This window comes from Arachis hypogaea, chromosome 14, assembly GCF_003086295.3.
Source record: "Arachis hypogaea cultivar Tifrunner chromosome 14, arahy.Tifrunner.gnm2.J5K5, whole genome shotgun sequence".
Taxonomy (NCBI): domain Eukaryota; kingdom Viridiplantae; phylum Streptophyta; class Magnoliopsida; order Fabales; family Fabaceae; genus Arachis; species Arachis hypogaea.
The window spans coordinates 51,762,477-51,777,335 of NC_092049.1; the positions used below are offsets into that span (position 1 = coordinate 51,762,477).

The following is a 14,859-nucleotide window of genomic DNA, read 5'->3' on the forward strand; positions in this document are numbered from 1 at the left end:
TCTTCTAAGAACATTTTTCTTTCCCTTCTTCTTCTCTCCTATTCTCATATTTTTTCTTTTATTTTTCTATGGTTAATTTTTCCCTTTTTTTTGTCTCATATTTTCAAAAAAATTTTTCCTTTCAAATGTTCAACTCTTTTAATTTTTTTATTTTGTTGAAATTCGCCATTAAAAGAGTATTTTAATCAAATAAGTTAATTTTTAAATTGAATTATACAAAAAAAATAACACAAAATTTAGTTGAATAACATGAAAGTTATTTTAATTCTACAAATAATTAGTTGAATAACACAAAAGAAAACTCAAATGGAATAACCTATTAAGAATTTCACAAATGGAATCGCAATTAGTTTGCTACAGGTGTCTTTGGTTTGGTTTTGTATCAAAGAAAAGAGAAATATGTTTGAATTTTTTTTGTATGTTTGGCGATCTTTTTATCATCTGAACGTATTTAATCCAGGTTTATTAATTTTATCCTTCATTATTCATATATTTATTGTTTTATAATTTTTTTTTAATATTTTTTCATGCATATTAATAATTTTTATAAAACTCTTATTATTTTTTGTTTATATGAAGCTTTTTTTACTGTTATCGTTATTTTTTTGTATGGAATATTTTTTTGTTGTGTATTATGATTTTATTAATTCTATTAGAATACAAAATACTGAGAATACTAAAAAAATATTAAAATTTATTTAAATTCATGTCTTCTTTTACAATTTTTCATCTAAAAGTGATTTTAAATAATGTAATTCAAACAATATTTAGTTTTCTATAATCCACTTTAAATAAAAATTACCAAACATATACCACATTAATACCAACTCACTTTTAATCAAAATTAATTTTTAAACTTAATTTTATACAAATTTCCATTTACAAACAGTAATTCAAACACACACTACATTTTCTAACATATGTGACAAGTTGAAAAATTACTCACAACAAACTTTCTATTTATTGGAGAAGTTTCTAATACTGCATTTCCTCCAAGGCAGAACGGTTCTTACCTCCAACATTTGCAATTTTGCAGTATACTACAGCCTTTGGTCTACTAATAATAACGGCATTCAATATGCAAACATTGCAAAGTTACATCCAAATTTAAAATTAAAATGGAAACATTAGCATCAAGTAATAGGCCATATTTACAAATATTCATGTCTCGAACCAGAGGATTTTATTCATCCGGCATTGTGTTCATTGCAAGGCCTTTAATCACATGTCGGCATTGAAACCTACCAGGGAAAAAAGATGAAAGTGTATAAATATAGTAGGGGAAGAAATACAACAGAAGATATCACGAAGAGAGGAAGCTGTACTATGAATCCCAGCTACAATTGAAGCGGTTGCAGCCCTAAACGGCTATAAAACCAAATAACTTCTTTATATCACACATCACATCTGTACCTAAATCCATCTTTTGCCACCTTTGAACGGCTTTTTTATTTATATAAATATTAAAATTTTTAATTCCCTAAATATTTATAAAAGTTTTGCGAAAGTACACATTACCAATTCATGGAATTAACACATTTTTCATATTTATATCAATAAAAACTTAAAAAGTCACCTTTAAACCATGAAAAAAAATCATAGTTGGGAAAAATATAAAAATATATTGTAATCAAAACTAATAAGTATTAGCTAAAGAAATAGTTCAATAAGCAAAAACAACATTTACAATTTACCAATTTAAGTATCAAATCTATACATATTACGATGAAAATTGCCTTGTATATCCAGCATTTTTTTCAATTCTTTATTTTTTGTATCTATAGATATATATTTTACCATTACTATTAAATCTCACCGGAGATTGTGAGTGAACCGTATCCATACAAGCTTTCAAAAGTAATTCCAAAATAACTATTGTGGGGTTTGGGGAATCAATCAATCAAACCGGGTACCTTTAGGTTATGATGCTTGCTTACGCAACCCTTACAACCATTAGACTATGGTTGATTTTATGTTTTTGTATCAAATAAAGAGTATACACTTATATCTAAAAGCATATGTATTACATGATATATAATAATCTATACCTATTTGTACAATATCATCAATTTATAACTTCAAATTTATTAATAAAAATGAGGCTTGACGAGCACGAAGTGGTAGACAAGGTGCTAGTATTAACAAATATAAAGAATCAATCTATACCCAGTTTGGTAATTATATCACTTAAAAATAGTACATTTCGAACACAATAGATTATCTTAAAATTACTTTTTAGATAAAGTATTTAAAACAAACTGACTACTGCATAATCGATTTTTTTAAAAGCAATTATACAAATAAGTGATTAAAGAAAGGAGTTCAATATTTTAGCAGTTCCAAACATATCTATTACCTCCGTATATGCATGTTTGTGTCTCTAAAACACTAATCAAATTAGCATAAGGGCCTGTTTGATTAGCAGAATATTTTTCCGTTTCATACTCTAAACAAGAAAAAAAATTGAAAAACAATAAAATCTAAAAAGATAAAGTATTATTTTGGTCCTCAATGTTTGGGTCAAATCCTAATTTGGTCCCTACCATTTTAAACATTCTATTTCTGTCCCAAAAAGTTTCAAACAGGTTAAATTTGACACTAATAGTTAACAAAATGAGTGACACGGGCATTAATAACATTACTAATTAAGTCATATTCTTCCATGTGTTAGTAAAACATAACCAAAATCTTCTTGTGACACTTCTCAATTTTCTTTTTGTACAAAACTCCAAATTCTAACTATCAATCATCAACGCTTCAAAATAAAAGGAAAAACTTTTAAGTTAGTAATTGTTGGAGGATCGATTTTACTTACAAACTGAAATCGAATGCTATTGGCTCTTCAATATAAGAATTTTGTTTGTGTCAAATTTAATGGTGGGACAACATTGGACTCACTTAAAACATTTTTGGGATTGAAATAGAACTTTTGAAAGTTTTTGGGACTGAAATATGATGTTTGAAATATTAGAGACCAAATTAGAATTCGACCCAAACGTTAGGGACCAAAATAATACTTTACTCAATCTAGAAAGAAAAACATATAAAACATTGAAAATAAAATTGAAAAGAAAAAAAATTCAAACAGTACCTTATATTTTCCATATAGGCTTGGCATATGAAATCATAATATACTAAAAAGTAGAGAGCAAGAAACCAGATGCTATTTAATTATGGGGATTATATTGAGCAGCACAGGAAATTTAAGGTTCCATGGTTTACTAGCATATAAACAAGCAAATCGTAGGCAGCAGGCACATATAAAAGGCAAACCACCCAAATGAAGTTATAAACAAGATACATTATATATTAGATGTGGTTATACCAGATCATATCTTCTGAAGGAGCAGGTACTTCCTCTACCTGGTTGCGGCACTTAACCAATAGCTTCAAAGGCACAACCTAGAGTGAAAATACAGTTCAGTAGCTAGCAATACACAAGAAGTAAAACAGCCATTGCCTTCAACTCCCAAATAAGAAAACCAATAAAATTGTTTTGGTGTATTACTAGTAAAACAATATGCAAGCAAGATTGAAAGCACAAAACCAAATTCACTACCATGTAAACCTGAATCATACTTACGTATTAAGATGTATAAAAGGATATATGTTTTTACTGCATAAGCATGCTATATCAAAATTAGTTTTTTCCTAAAAAAGAAAAGAAAAAGAAAGAAGTAAGTTCAGTTGTCTCTGTGAGACCACATCATGGAATCAAACATTGATGCTTGTACCGGTTAGGCCACCTACATTACACTCTTTGGGCGAGCCCCTTATGTGACCCTATGAATTATGGGATGCTTTGCACCGGGATGCCCTATTGTTTCGGTTTCAAAGGGAAACAAGTCAACTGCCAGTCTGCCAAAAGCATCATCAATCAAATCCATAGCTTGAAAGGGAAGCGAGTTTGCCAATTTCTAAGTTGAACTATTTTCTAAAAGAGATAATATTAACAAAGAACTCTCCATAGCTAAGACAATTCCATACCCAAAAAACTGACAAAGGAATTGATGATGTAATGATGTTCACTAATCCGACCACTAGAATTATTAAAGGAAACAACTAATTTCTATTATATGAAATAGAATATTAGGTACAAGGCATATTTGAATAAAGGAAGCTAGAGCACCAAACAGAGAGCATTGCCTTATGCTTTAACAAATAAGTAAAGCACAAGCATCACTAACAAACATTGAAAAAAGCAGTATGATACCATCATTCACCTGAAACATTGAAACAATAACACCATAGATGCAGTATGTCATGGTTTACCTGTTTGTGATACCTAAAATCACGTTTTGGCAGAAAATGCAGAGGCTGATTGAATGAAGAAGGGGCCTTAAACAGCAGAAACAATTTGAGAGGACCTGCACAAAAGCAGGTAAAGCACAACCATTATGACACCTGATGGTAGAGCAAAGAAAATAAACAAGGAGATAATATAAAGAAAACTCGGATTTAACAATTAACAATTGTCAGTAAGCAATGTCAATGATAAGTACTACCGGGATAGTTGACAGACCCAGCACCCTTTGATATCAATGCCCGGATTGCCTGTAAAGTAAAAACACAACACATAACCTTACACTCTCTTTCCCCTCACAAAGCATAATGCATCATAATTCTCAATATGAACAGCATAAGGAACCTTTCTCGACAGCCCTTCTGCCAGTTTACTTCTCCCGAAATCATCTGAATCTGTTGTACGTGCAGCTCCGTGTGAGAAGTTCAAGACATAGATGTGCAGGGGCCGAAGAGGACTAGCTCCAAGAGCCAATACAAGCCTCTCCATGGTGGGGACTTGGCTGATCATCACTTTGATGGCAGTTTGCACTTTCAAGAGTGTGTTCATGAACTTATCCATTCTCCTGATTCCCATCTTAATGTCCCTCATTTTGCTCACTTGCTGTCTTCGAAATGATGTTTTCGCTGTGGTTCCTATAGCCAACTCCTGAGACCAACAATCAAAATCTGGGAAATTAGGATAAGGGATTTAGAATGGAGCAGTGGAATTAGCGGTTGATTATGATAGAAAAATGGAAATATCTATGTGTTTGTATGAATATCACCAAAAAAATGGGAATGTAAAATGGAAATATGGTAAATGTATGAATGTGAATATTTGATTGAGAAGTAAGAAGAATTATTAATCAAAATTAACAATTACAGAAGGAAAAAAAAAAAAAACACACACACACACACTCTCTCACTCTCTCAGATAAGCGAAACATCTCAATTCACTTTTGAAATAATCCATTATAATAGTTTCTACCCGTATTTATACTATTTTCACTCGCAACTAATACTATTCTACCAGGTATAACAAAATGCATTCGAATCATAATTTGAACATACCAGCTCTTTATACTCGGAATGCAATGCATCAAATTCAGCGCTCATATCCTGCACCGTGCTGCACAAACGAAATGGCCTTCAGAGCTCAAACTTTTGTATTTCTCGAAAATGAGCAGATATATGAATAAGAATTTTGGGTGCACAATCCCGAAAAAATGAAACTGAAATTATTGCAGTAATCATTCTAATTAATAATTTCTATGCAACTGAAGGAATTAACAGCAGAACGTGCGAAATTATGGGAAAATGAAACAAAAAAAAAATTGAAAAAAGAGAAATTGCGTAGGAGATGGAATGAAAACGATGTGATTGAAAATTGAGGGCCATTACGAGGGGATTTGGAGATGCATGTAAAGGAGGAAGGAAACGACGTCGTTAACGGTGTGAAAGATCGTTGAACCATCCAACGCGTCTGATGCTATGTTGATTACACTGTAGTCCACTTCCGGTTCCGGTTCAGAGCTAACGTTGCCTTCCATTTCCGCACTGCAGTGCTCTTGCGCCTCCCTTTCCCTCTCTTCAAATTCAAAACTTTTATCTGGAAAGGACAACGAGATCCCCAAGAAAAAAAACACCCAATCCAGCCTGATAATTTTTTTTGGGATTGATTAGCCCCTGTGCCAAAAAAAAATAACATTGATTTTTTTTGGCATAGGGGCCTCGTTGTCCTTTCGAGGTAATTGTAGGGGCCGGGTTGTTTTTTTTTTTTGTCAGGGGTTGAGTTGGAGTTTTTTTTTGTCAGGGGCCTCGTTGTCTTTTGAGGTAATTGTCAGGGGCTGATTTGGGTTTTTCTCTTTCATACAGAAAATTTGAAAAGGTTTTTTTAGTATTAGGGTTGGTAAAGGGTAACATAGACTTGGACTCTACCTAATTCTACTTTACCCTAATTTTAACTACTGAGTTGAAAATATTCTTAAATGTCAAAATTTTAATTATACTCACACTCTAAAGTTCTGAATCATATTCTATTCATTTTTACTCACAAAAAAATAGAATAAATTATCATTTGTACCCATAAAAGATATAGACGCTGACAAATATACCCATATAAAAATAAAACGACAATTGTAACTATGGAAGATGGCTTCCGTGTACCAATAGTATCCTAACGGACTAATTGTGTAACCAACGTCAGGGTATTCTTGGCACATAGAGGCTATCTTTTGTGGTTACAATTGTCATTTTATTCTTATATGAATACATTTGTCAGCGTGTGTATCTTTCATGGGTACAAATGGTAATTTATTTCAAAAAAATAAAAATTTTTAAGTAAATATAAAATTCAACCATTCCAAATTTTATACATATTAATAAAATAGAAAACAAAAAAATTAAGTTCAAATTAAAATTAAGAACAATAAAATCTTAAAAAAATCTAACATAAAATTATAAATAATATGACCATCAACTAGTTTAGTGGTTATCTCAAAATTTTATAAGAGGAAGATTGAAAGTTTAAAACTCACTTTCTTCACTACATACATAATTATTACATATATATTATATAATATATTAGGAATGCGGGTAGGATAGGGTAGGGTATACCCTGAACCCGTATCCTATCCTACTCATAGGCAAACTCGCACCGCACCCTACCCTACCTGCAGCGGGTCGACTAGACAATCCTACCCAAACGAGTTGGTCCGGGTTGAGTATTTGCGGGTAGGGTATATATTGCCAGACCTAGATAGTACTTTTTTAGTGTTGTCACATTGGCATTTGGTACTAATTATTTTTTTCAAATTATTTATTCAAATGTTACTATTTTTAAATTGCTCTTTTAAATAGCTAAAATGCTAAATCAAAAAGTACTTTTATCGTAGTTGTTAGAACCGAACCGGTAATTAAACTAGTTGGATTATTAGGTTACTAGTTGAACCGGTCCTATGTAAATAAAAAATAATCAAAAATTTAAAATTAAAATTTAAAATACATATTTTCACTAACATTTTAAGAATATCTAGCTATTCTAAAATAATATAGAACATGAACAATAAGTATTTTATTAATTTTATTCTATCATAAATATTTTATTTTGTTTTTATAATAAATAATTATTATTTTCAAAGTTTAATAATTTATTAATTAATTTATATCTATTATACTATTATATATTACAAGTATTTATTAAAGAAAGATATTATATAATTATGAAAAAAAATTGAGTTTATAATTATTGTTAAATAAAAATATAATTAATTTAAGAATGAATAAATTTCTAACTAAAATTAAAATAAATTAAATAGAAGTAAACTATTTGATGAAAGAGTGTATGTATTATAATTTGTAAATATATTAACAAGAAACATGATAGCTTAGTGGCTGTAAATGACATCCCTTTCCTTGAGAAGAGGTGTTTGTACCCCCACCTCAATCATTTTGAGAAAATTTTAAATTCTAAACGGTTTGATTAGATCGGTCTTTACTGAATTTGACCGATTTTTGTCAGTTCATTCCAGATTTGATCAGTTCGTATCGGTTCAAGTATCAATCTGGTTTATCAATTTTTCGGTCAAACCGGTGATGAGGGATAAATGTCGTTCTAGAATTTCTCAAAAGAATTTCGTTGCAAGCATAGTCCAAACAAACAATCAATCCCCAATCAAAGTTTAAAAAGGTTGTGCCAATACAAATCAAAATAACTGAGAGTATTAATCTCGAGTCGTTCTCCTTAGAAATTGCAATGAAGTGCTCAATTATTGGCTATGAAGGGATATTTGGGGTTTTGAATAATAGACAAGAAAATAAAACCAACAATTAAAGAAATATAAATGCTAAAAGGCTACTCATGGCAAGGATCAAGAGTCAAGGTTTCCTATCTTGGACCATTGACCACAACATGGTGATTACAAAGGATTAATTCCACTTAGTTATCCTCTAACAATTGAAAGAAAGTCAAGTGGACATAATTGGTCCTAGAACTAATTAACAATCCTAAATCACCAATGGAACTGGACATCAATAATCTCAAGGGACCTAGTCCTCAATCACTAGCCAAGAGTACCAAAATCTACTCTAAAAATCAACCAAGCATTGTATCAAATACTTGGAAGGCATAAAAGAAAAGCATAGTAAAATTGCAAGAATATAAAATCTACAACTACCCAATGCAAGAAAATAACAATAAGAATTCAATTAAATAATAAAAGAACATAAAACATGAAATTGCATTAAATGATAGTAGAATCAACAAGAGTTCATAATCATAAAAGCAACAAAATAAAAGGAATGACAAGTAAAAATAGAAGAGTAAAAATGTAATAACAAGAAATTAAAAGGGAAAACTAAATCAAAGCAAGAATTAAACCGTAGATCTAAGAGAATTCTAACCTAAACCTAACCTAATTCTAGAGAGAAGAGAGAGCTTCTCTCTCTAGAAACATATCCTAAAGTATGGTGAAAACTAAACTATCACTACTTGGTTCATCCCCCTCCAATCCTTAGGTTCAAAAGCATCAGAAATGAGTTGGATTTGGGCCTCCTTGAGCTCAGAAATTGCCCCCAGCGTATTCACTTTAATGAGGTCACGTGACCAACATCACGTGTGCGCGTGGTTTACGCGTGCGCGTCCCCTGGCAAAATTCCTCCTCACGCATACGCGTCGGTCATGCGTACGCGTCGGTCACACGTACGCATCGCCTTGAATCTTCCAAATCCTTATTTTCCATGAATTCTCCATCTTGCATGCTTTCCTCTTCACTTTCTCGATCCATTCCTTGCCCTTTTAATCCTGAAATTACCAACAAACATATCAAGGCATCAAGTGGAATCAAAAGTGAATTAAATTTGACTAATTAAAGGCCTAAAAAGTATGTTTTTAACCATTAAGCACAATTAGAAGAAATTCATGAAACCATGCTATTTTAGTGAATAAATGGGAGAAAAGTTGACAAAATCCACCGAATTCAATACAAAATAAACCATAAAATTGTGGTTTATCAACCTTCCCATACTTAAACAATAGCATGTCCTCATACTAAACCAAGAAAGACAAGAAAGGAGGTATGAACATTTATTCGATGCAAACTATCTAAATGCAATCTATCTACATGCAATCTATCTAAATGCATGCAACTACTTAGTCAAAATAAATTAATTTCCAAGAATACATATATAAACATAAGAGCTAAAGCAATTACAATCAAATCAAATCCACAATTGAATTGAGTTATTGAAAAGAATTTATAAACTTGCAAGATAAGAGATAATAATAGGTGAAAGCATGTAATTGAGCAATCGATCCATCACCGGATGTTTATCCGCTCTAGTCTCTCAAGTGTATAGGGTTGATTCACTCAATTCTCCTCTAATCATGCTTTCCAAGATTTATTTTTCATCTAACAATCAACAATTATTTAATGCATGCATACAAATATCATGAGAACTTTTCCATAAGTTGTAATGGGGATAGGGTCAAGGTAAAGATATATATGGCTAAGTGAGCTTGAAATTTGAATCTTTGATTAACTTAAGCTTTCACCTAACACATACAACAACCTATACAATTCAAAGCAAATCTAACTACCCATTCTTCACTTTTTCACACACTCATGCATTATCTTTTTTATCACAAGACATGCATTGATGATTATTGAACTTTACTTTGGGGTATTTTATCCCCTTTTTATTGCTTTCTTTTTCTTTTCTTTTCTTTTTATTTCTTTTTTTTCTTTTTCTACATTTTTTCCTTTTATTTTTCTTTTGTTTTTCTCTTTTTCTTTTGATGAATTATATACAAAGTAACCAATGCATATGGTTTAAACATTTAATGTATGAGAATATACCCAATTCCCAAGATCTTCAAAAAAATACAAAAATTACTTTTATCTCAACCAATGTTCCCAAATCTTCCCACACTTAGATGATACACATATCACTAGCCTAAACTAATCAAAAATCCAAATTAAAGGACATTTATTATTTTTCACTTTAGGGTTAGTGATTTGCCAAAATTAAGAACAAAGGGGTGAAATAGGCTCAAAATTGGCTAACAAAGGTGGATAAATGGGTAAGGCCATTTGGGTGAGTGAGCTAATGAAATGAAGCCTCAATCATATAAATGCATTGGATAAACGGAAAATTATTGTGTCGATATAGAATTTCACAAATTCAAATCTCGTTGCAAGTATAGTTCTAAACCAACAAATAATTCCTTCAATAAAAAATTTGGTTGTCACAAAAACAAACCCCAATAAAAATAAACCGAAGTACTTAAACCCCGGGTCGTTCTCCCTAGGAATTGCAATGAAGTGCTTTATTATTGGCTATGAAGAAATGTTTTGGGGTTTTTGTAGTAAGAGACAAGAGATGTAAATTGCAAGAAAGTAAAGAAAACTCAAATGATAAAAAGGTTTTTGACAAGGGGTTGATGGTTAAGGATCTTTATCCTTGTCACTAACCACAACATGATAATTGCAAGGATCAATCCCATTAAGTCATCCTCTAACAAGTTAAGGAAAGTCAAATGAGCTTTAACAATCCCAATCCATAAGTCCTAACCACTCACTAATTGAATTAGTGAAAGATAGTGTCGATGGACACCAATTATCAATCACTTGGACATTAGCAACTCAAGTTCACCCAAGTTACCAACCCAAGCCAAGAATACAAAAATCTACTCTAACATCCTACCAAGCATTTTATCAAACACTTGGAAGGAATAAAAGGAAAGCATCATAAAATGACAAGAAATATAAAATCTAACACTACCAAATGTAAGGAAATAACAATAACAAAGCAATTAAACAATAAAGAAACATAAAACATGAAATTGCATTAATTCAAATCAAAGGGAACAAGAGTGCATGAACATGAGAATAACAAAATAAAGGAAATAACAAATAAAGCTAAGATAGAAAAGATGTAGGAACAAGAAATGGTAAAGGAAACTAAATCTAAGCAAGAATTAAAAGCTAGATCTAAGAGAAATTAATCCTAAGAACCCTAACCTAATTCTAGAGAGAATCTCTAGAAACCTAACCTAAAACATGAAGAAAACTCAAAGTAACACTACTTGGTTCATCACTCTTCAATCCTTGAGTTCAATAGCATCAGAAATGGGTTGGATTGGGCCTAAAATGCTTCAGAAATTGCTGGCCACGAGTTGCCTTTAGTGAGTCACACTGATCCTGCAACGCGCACGCATGGGCCACGCGTGTGCGCCACCTAAATGCAAGGCAACCATGGCAAAATTTATATCATTTTAAAGCCCAGATGTTAGCTTTCCAACGCAACTAAAACCGCCTCATTTGGACCTCTGTAGCTCAAGTTATGATCGATTAAGTGCGAAGAGGTCAGGATTGACAGCTTTACGATTCCTTCATTTCTTCGTGAGTTCTCCATTTTTGCATGCTTTTTCTTTGTTCCCTCAATCCAATCTTTGCCTTCTAAACCTGAAATCACTTAACAAACATATCAAGGCATCTAATGGAATCAAGGTAAATTAAATTTAGCTATTTTAAGACATAAAAAGCATGTTTTCACTCTTAAGCACAATTAAAGGAGAATTACAAAATCATGCTATTTCATTGAATAAATGTGGGAAAAGATGATAAAATCCCTCTAAATTCAACACAAGATAAACTCTAAAAATGGGTTTTATCAACCTCCTCACACTTAAACAATAGCATGTCCTCATGCTAAACCAAGAAGGACAAGAAAAGGGGTATGAACATTTATTCAATTAAAAGGAACTATATAAACCTATCTACATGCATGCAATTAAATGCAATATGACTCTATCTACTTGGTTAAGAGTAAATCAATCTCCAAGAAATACATGAACAAGTAGGGTCAAGTAGTATGATGATTCATGAATCCTACGAATTCAAATATCAAAATGAAGTACAAATAGACTTGCAAGGAGAAAGCTCATGAAAGCCGGAAACAAGGAATTGAGCATCGAACATTCACCGGAAGTGTTTGACTCTAGTCGCTCGAGTGTATAGGGTTGATCACTCAATTCTCTTCTAGTCATGCTTTCCATGATTTGTTTTCATCTAACAATCAACAATTATTTCATGCATGCATACAAATATCATGAGGACTTATCTTTAGGTTGTAATGGGGCTAGGGTCAAGGTAGAATTGTATATGGTAAAGTGGACTTGAATTTTGAATCTTTGATTAACTTAAACTTGCCCAACTAACCTATATAACAACCTATACAATTCAAAGCTAACCTAACTACCCATTCTTCACTTTTTCCACACACTCATGCATTCTCTTTCATTCACATTCCATATGCATTGATATTATTACTTTGCTTTGGGGCATTTTTGTCCCCTTTTTATTGCATTATATATATATATATATATATATATATATATATATATATATATATATATATATATTTTTTTTTTTCTTTTTGTTTTTCTTTTGATATATATTTTTTCTTTATTCTGTATTTTTTTCTTTTTGCAATAAGGTATATACAAGAGTATCAATGCATATGGTTTAAATATAATTAATACATGAGTATGTACCCAATTTCCAAGATCTTTAATGAAAATGACAACATACTCTTACCTCAACCAATGTCCTAAGTTTTCTCACATTTAAATGATACACACTCACCGGAAGCCTGTAGGGTTGAGCATCAAACCCTCGCCGGAAGTGTATATGCACTCTAAGCACTCAAGTGTCTAGGGTTAATCCACTCTAGTCTACTCTATTCATACTTTCTAAAATTTTGTTCTTTATCTAACCAATCAACAAATATTTAGTGTACAAATGCAAACATCATGAGGGCTTTTCAAGGTTGTAATGGGGCTAAGGTAAGGGTGAAGATATATGTATGGCCAAGTGAGCTATGATTTGAATCTTTGACTAACCTAAGTTCTAGCCTAACACATACACACACTCTATATAATTCTCAAGTCATGCTTAGCTACCCAAATTCTCACTTTTGCAAAATTTCACACACTCATGTATTAGTTTTAATTCCATCACATATGCATTAATCTTTTTATTGAACTTAACATTGGGGTAATTTTGTTCCCTATCCATTTATTCCTTTTTTTAAACATAATTGAAAGCATAACATATCAATGCATATGGTTTCTCTAATTTCACACGAGTGAGCACCCAAATTCCCAATATTTGTCAATAAGAGCAAAAACACATTCTCATCAACCATAGTTCCCACATTTCCCCATATTTAGTTGACACACAATCTCTATCTTAAGCTAACCAAAGATTCAAATAGGGTAACTAATTATTTTTCCGCTTAAGGCTAGTGATGTGGTATTATAAAGAAAAAATTGGGTTTAAAAGGCTCAAAGTGGCAAACAAAGGTAAAAGAAATGGTAGGGTATATGGGATAAGTGAGCTAATATCAAATGATAGCCTCAATCACATGTATGCATGAATATACATGATGAGCAGATAAATTGATGGTATAGAATTTTACTAATGAAATCTCGTTGCAAGCATAGTTTCTAAACCAAAAATAATCCTTTCCTACAAAAATTTGTTTGTCACAAGTAACAAACCCCTAATAATCCTAATAACCGAAGTATTTAAACCTCGGGTCGTCTCTCAAGGAATTGTAGGGTAGTGTTCTTGTTATTGGCTATGAGTTGTATATTTTGGGGTTCTGGATAGGAAACAAGAAAAGTAAATTGCAAAGGAATTCAAATGATAAAACGGTCTTGGCAAGGTTTGGTGATCAAGGATCTCTATCCTTATCACTAACCACAACATGATAATTACAAGGATCAATCCCATTAAATCATCTTCTAACTAGTAAAGGGAAGTCAAATGAGCTATATCAATCCAAGTCCATAGGTCCTAGCTCTCCACTAATTGAATTAGTGAGAACTAGAGTCAATGGCTACCAATCATCAATTAATTGGACATTAGTAACTCAAGAATTCCTAAGTTACCATCCCAAGCCAAGAACATAAAATTTTACTCTAACATCTTTCTAAGCATTTTATCAAACACTTGGAAGGCACAAAAGGAAAGCATAGTAAATTGACAACAAGAATGAATTCTAACAATAATTAAATGCAAAGAATCAACAACAACAATCAAAGAAAACACAATTGACATGAATTACCTCAAATTGCATTAAAAGAAAATAAAAGGATCAAGAGTAAATCAACAACAAAGTATAGAAACAAACTAAAAGCAATTACAACAAAAGAGTAAAAAAACAAGATGTAGAAACATAGAATTGAAAGGTAGAAGTAGATGGAAGCAAGAATCAAAACCTAGATCTAAGAAATTCTAAGCTAAACCTAATCCTAATTCTAGAGAGAAGAGAGAGCTTCTCTCTCTAGAAAACTAAACTAAAACTAGATCTAAAGTGTGTAATGTCTCCAGATGGAATAAATGATGCCTCCCCTTAAATCCTTGGTCTTTTTAGCCTTTTCCCGCCAAAGGTTCAATTCAAAACTGGGCTAGTAGCCCTTCAGAAATTGCCAGGCACGAGTTCATTAAAGAAGTCACGTGTGGGCATCGACGCGTACGCGTACAGCACGCGTACACGTCCCTGGAGTTT

The 14,859-nt window shown here is 31.9% G+C and overlaps 1 protein-coding gene across 1 annotated transcript; it reads right to left on the reverse strand.

Annotated features, from left to right (window-relative positions):
* Positions 1-938: 938 nt before the first annotated feature.
* Positions 939-5,912, reverse strand: LOC112742038 (uncharacterized). Its single transcript, XM_025791253.3, has 7 exons — positions 5,686-5,912; positions 5,356-5,413; positions 4,649-4,951; positions 4,506-4,554; positions 4,273-4,367; positions 3,326-3,402; positions 939-1,241 (listed from the first exon to the last, which is right to left on the reverse strand). The coding sequence occupies exons 1-7, from the start codon at positions 5,832-5,834 to the stop codon at positions 1,184-1,186; spliced, it is 789 nt and encodes a 262-aa protein (XP_025647038.1). The 5' UTR covers positions 5,835-5,912; the 3' UTR covers positions 939-1,183.
* Between the last annotated feature and the right edge of the window lie 8,947 nt (positions 5,913-14,859).

Excerpts from the sequence above, each read along its gene's own strand:
- LOC112742038 (XM_025791253.3), bottom strand. The coding sequence starts at position 5,834 with ATGGAAGGCAACGTTAGCTCTGAACCGGAACCGGAAGTGGACTACAGT. Across the intron at positions 5,414-5,685 it reads ATGCATCTCCAAATCCCCTC|CACGGTGCAGGATATGAGCG; the intron begins GTAATGGCCCTC and ends TCGTTTGTGCAG. Across the intron at positions 1,242-3,325 it reads CCTTCAGAAGATATGATCTG|GTTTCAATGCCGACATGTGA; the intron begins GTATAACCACAT and ends TTTCCCTGGTAG.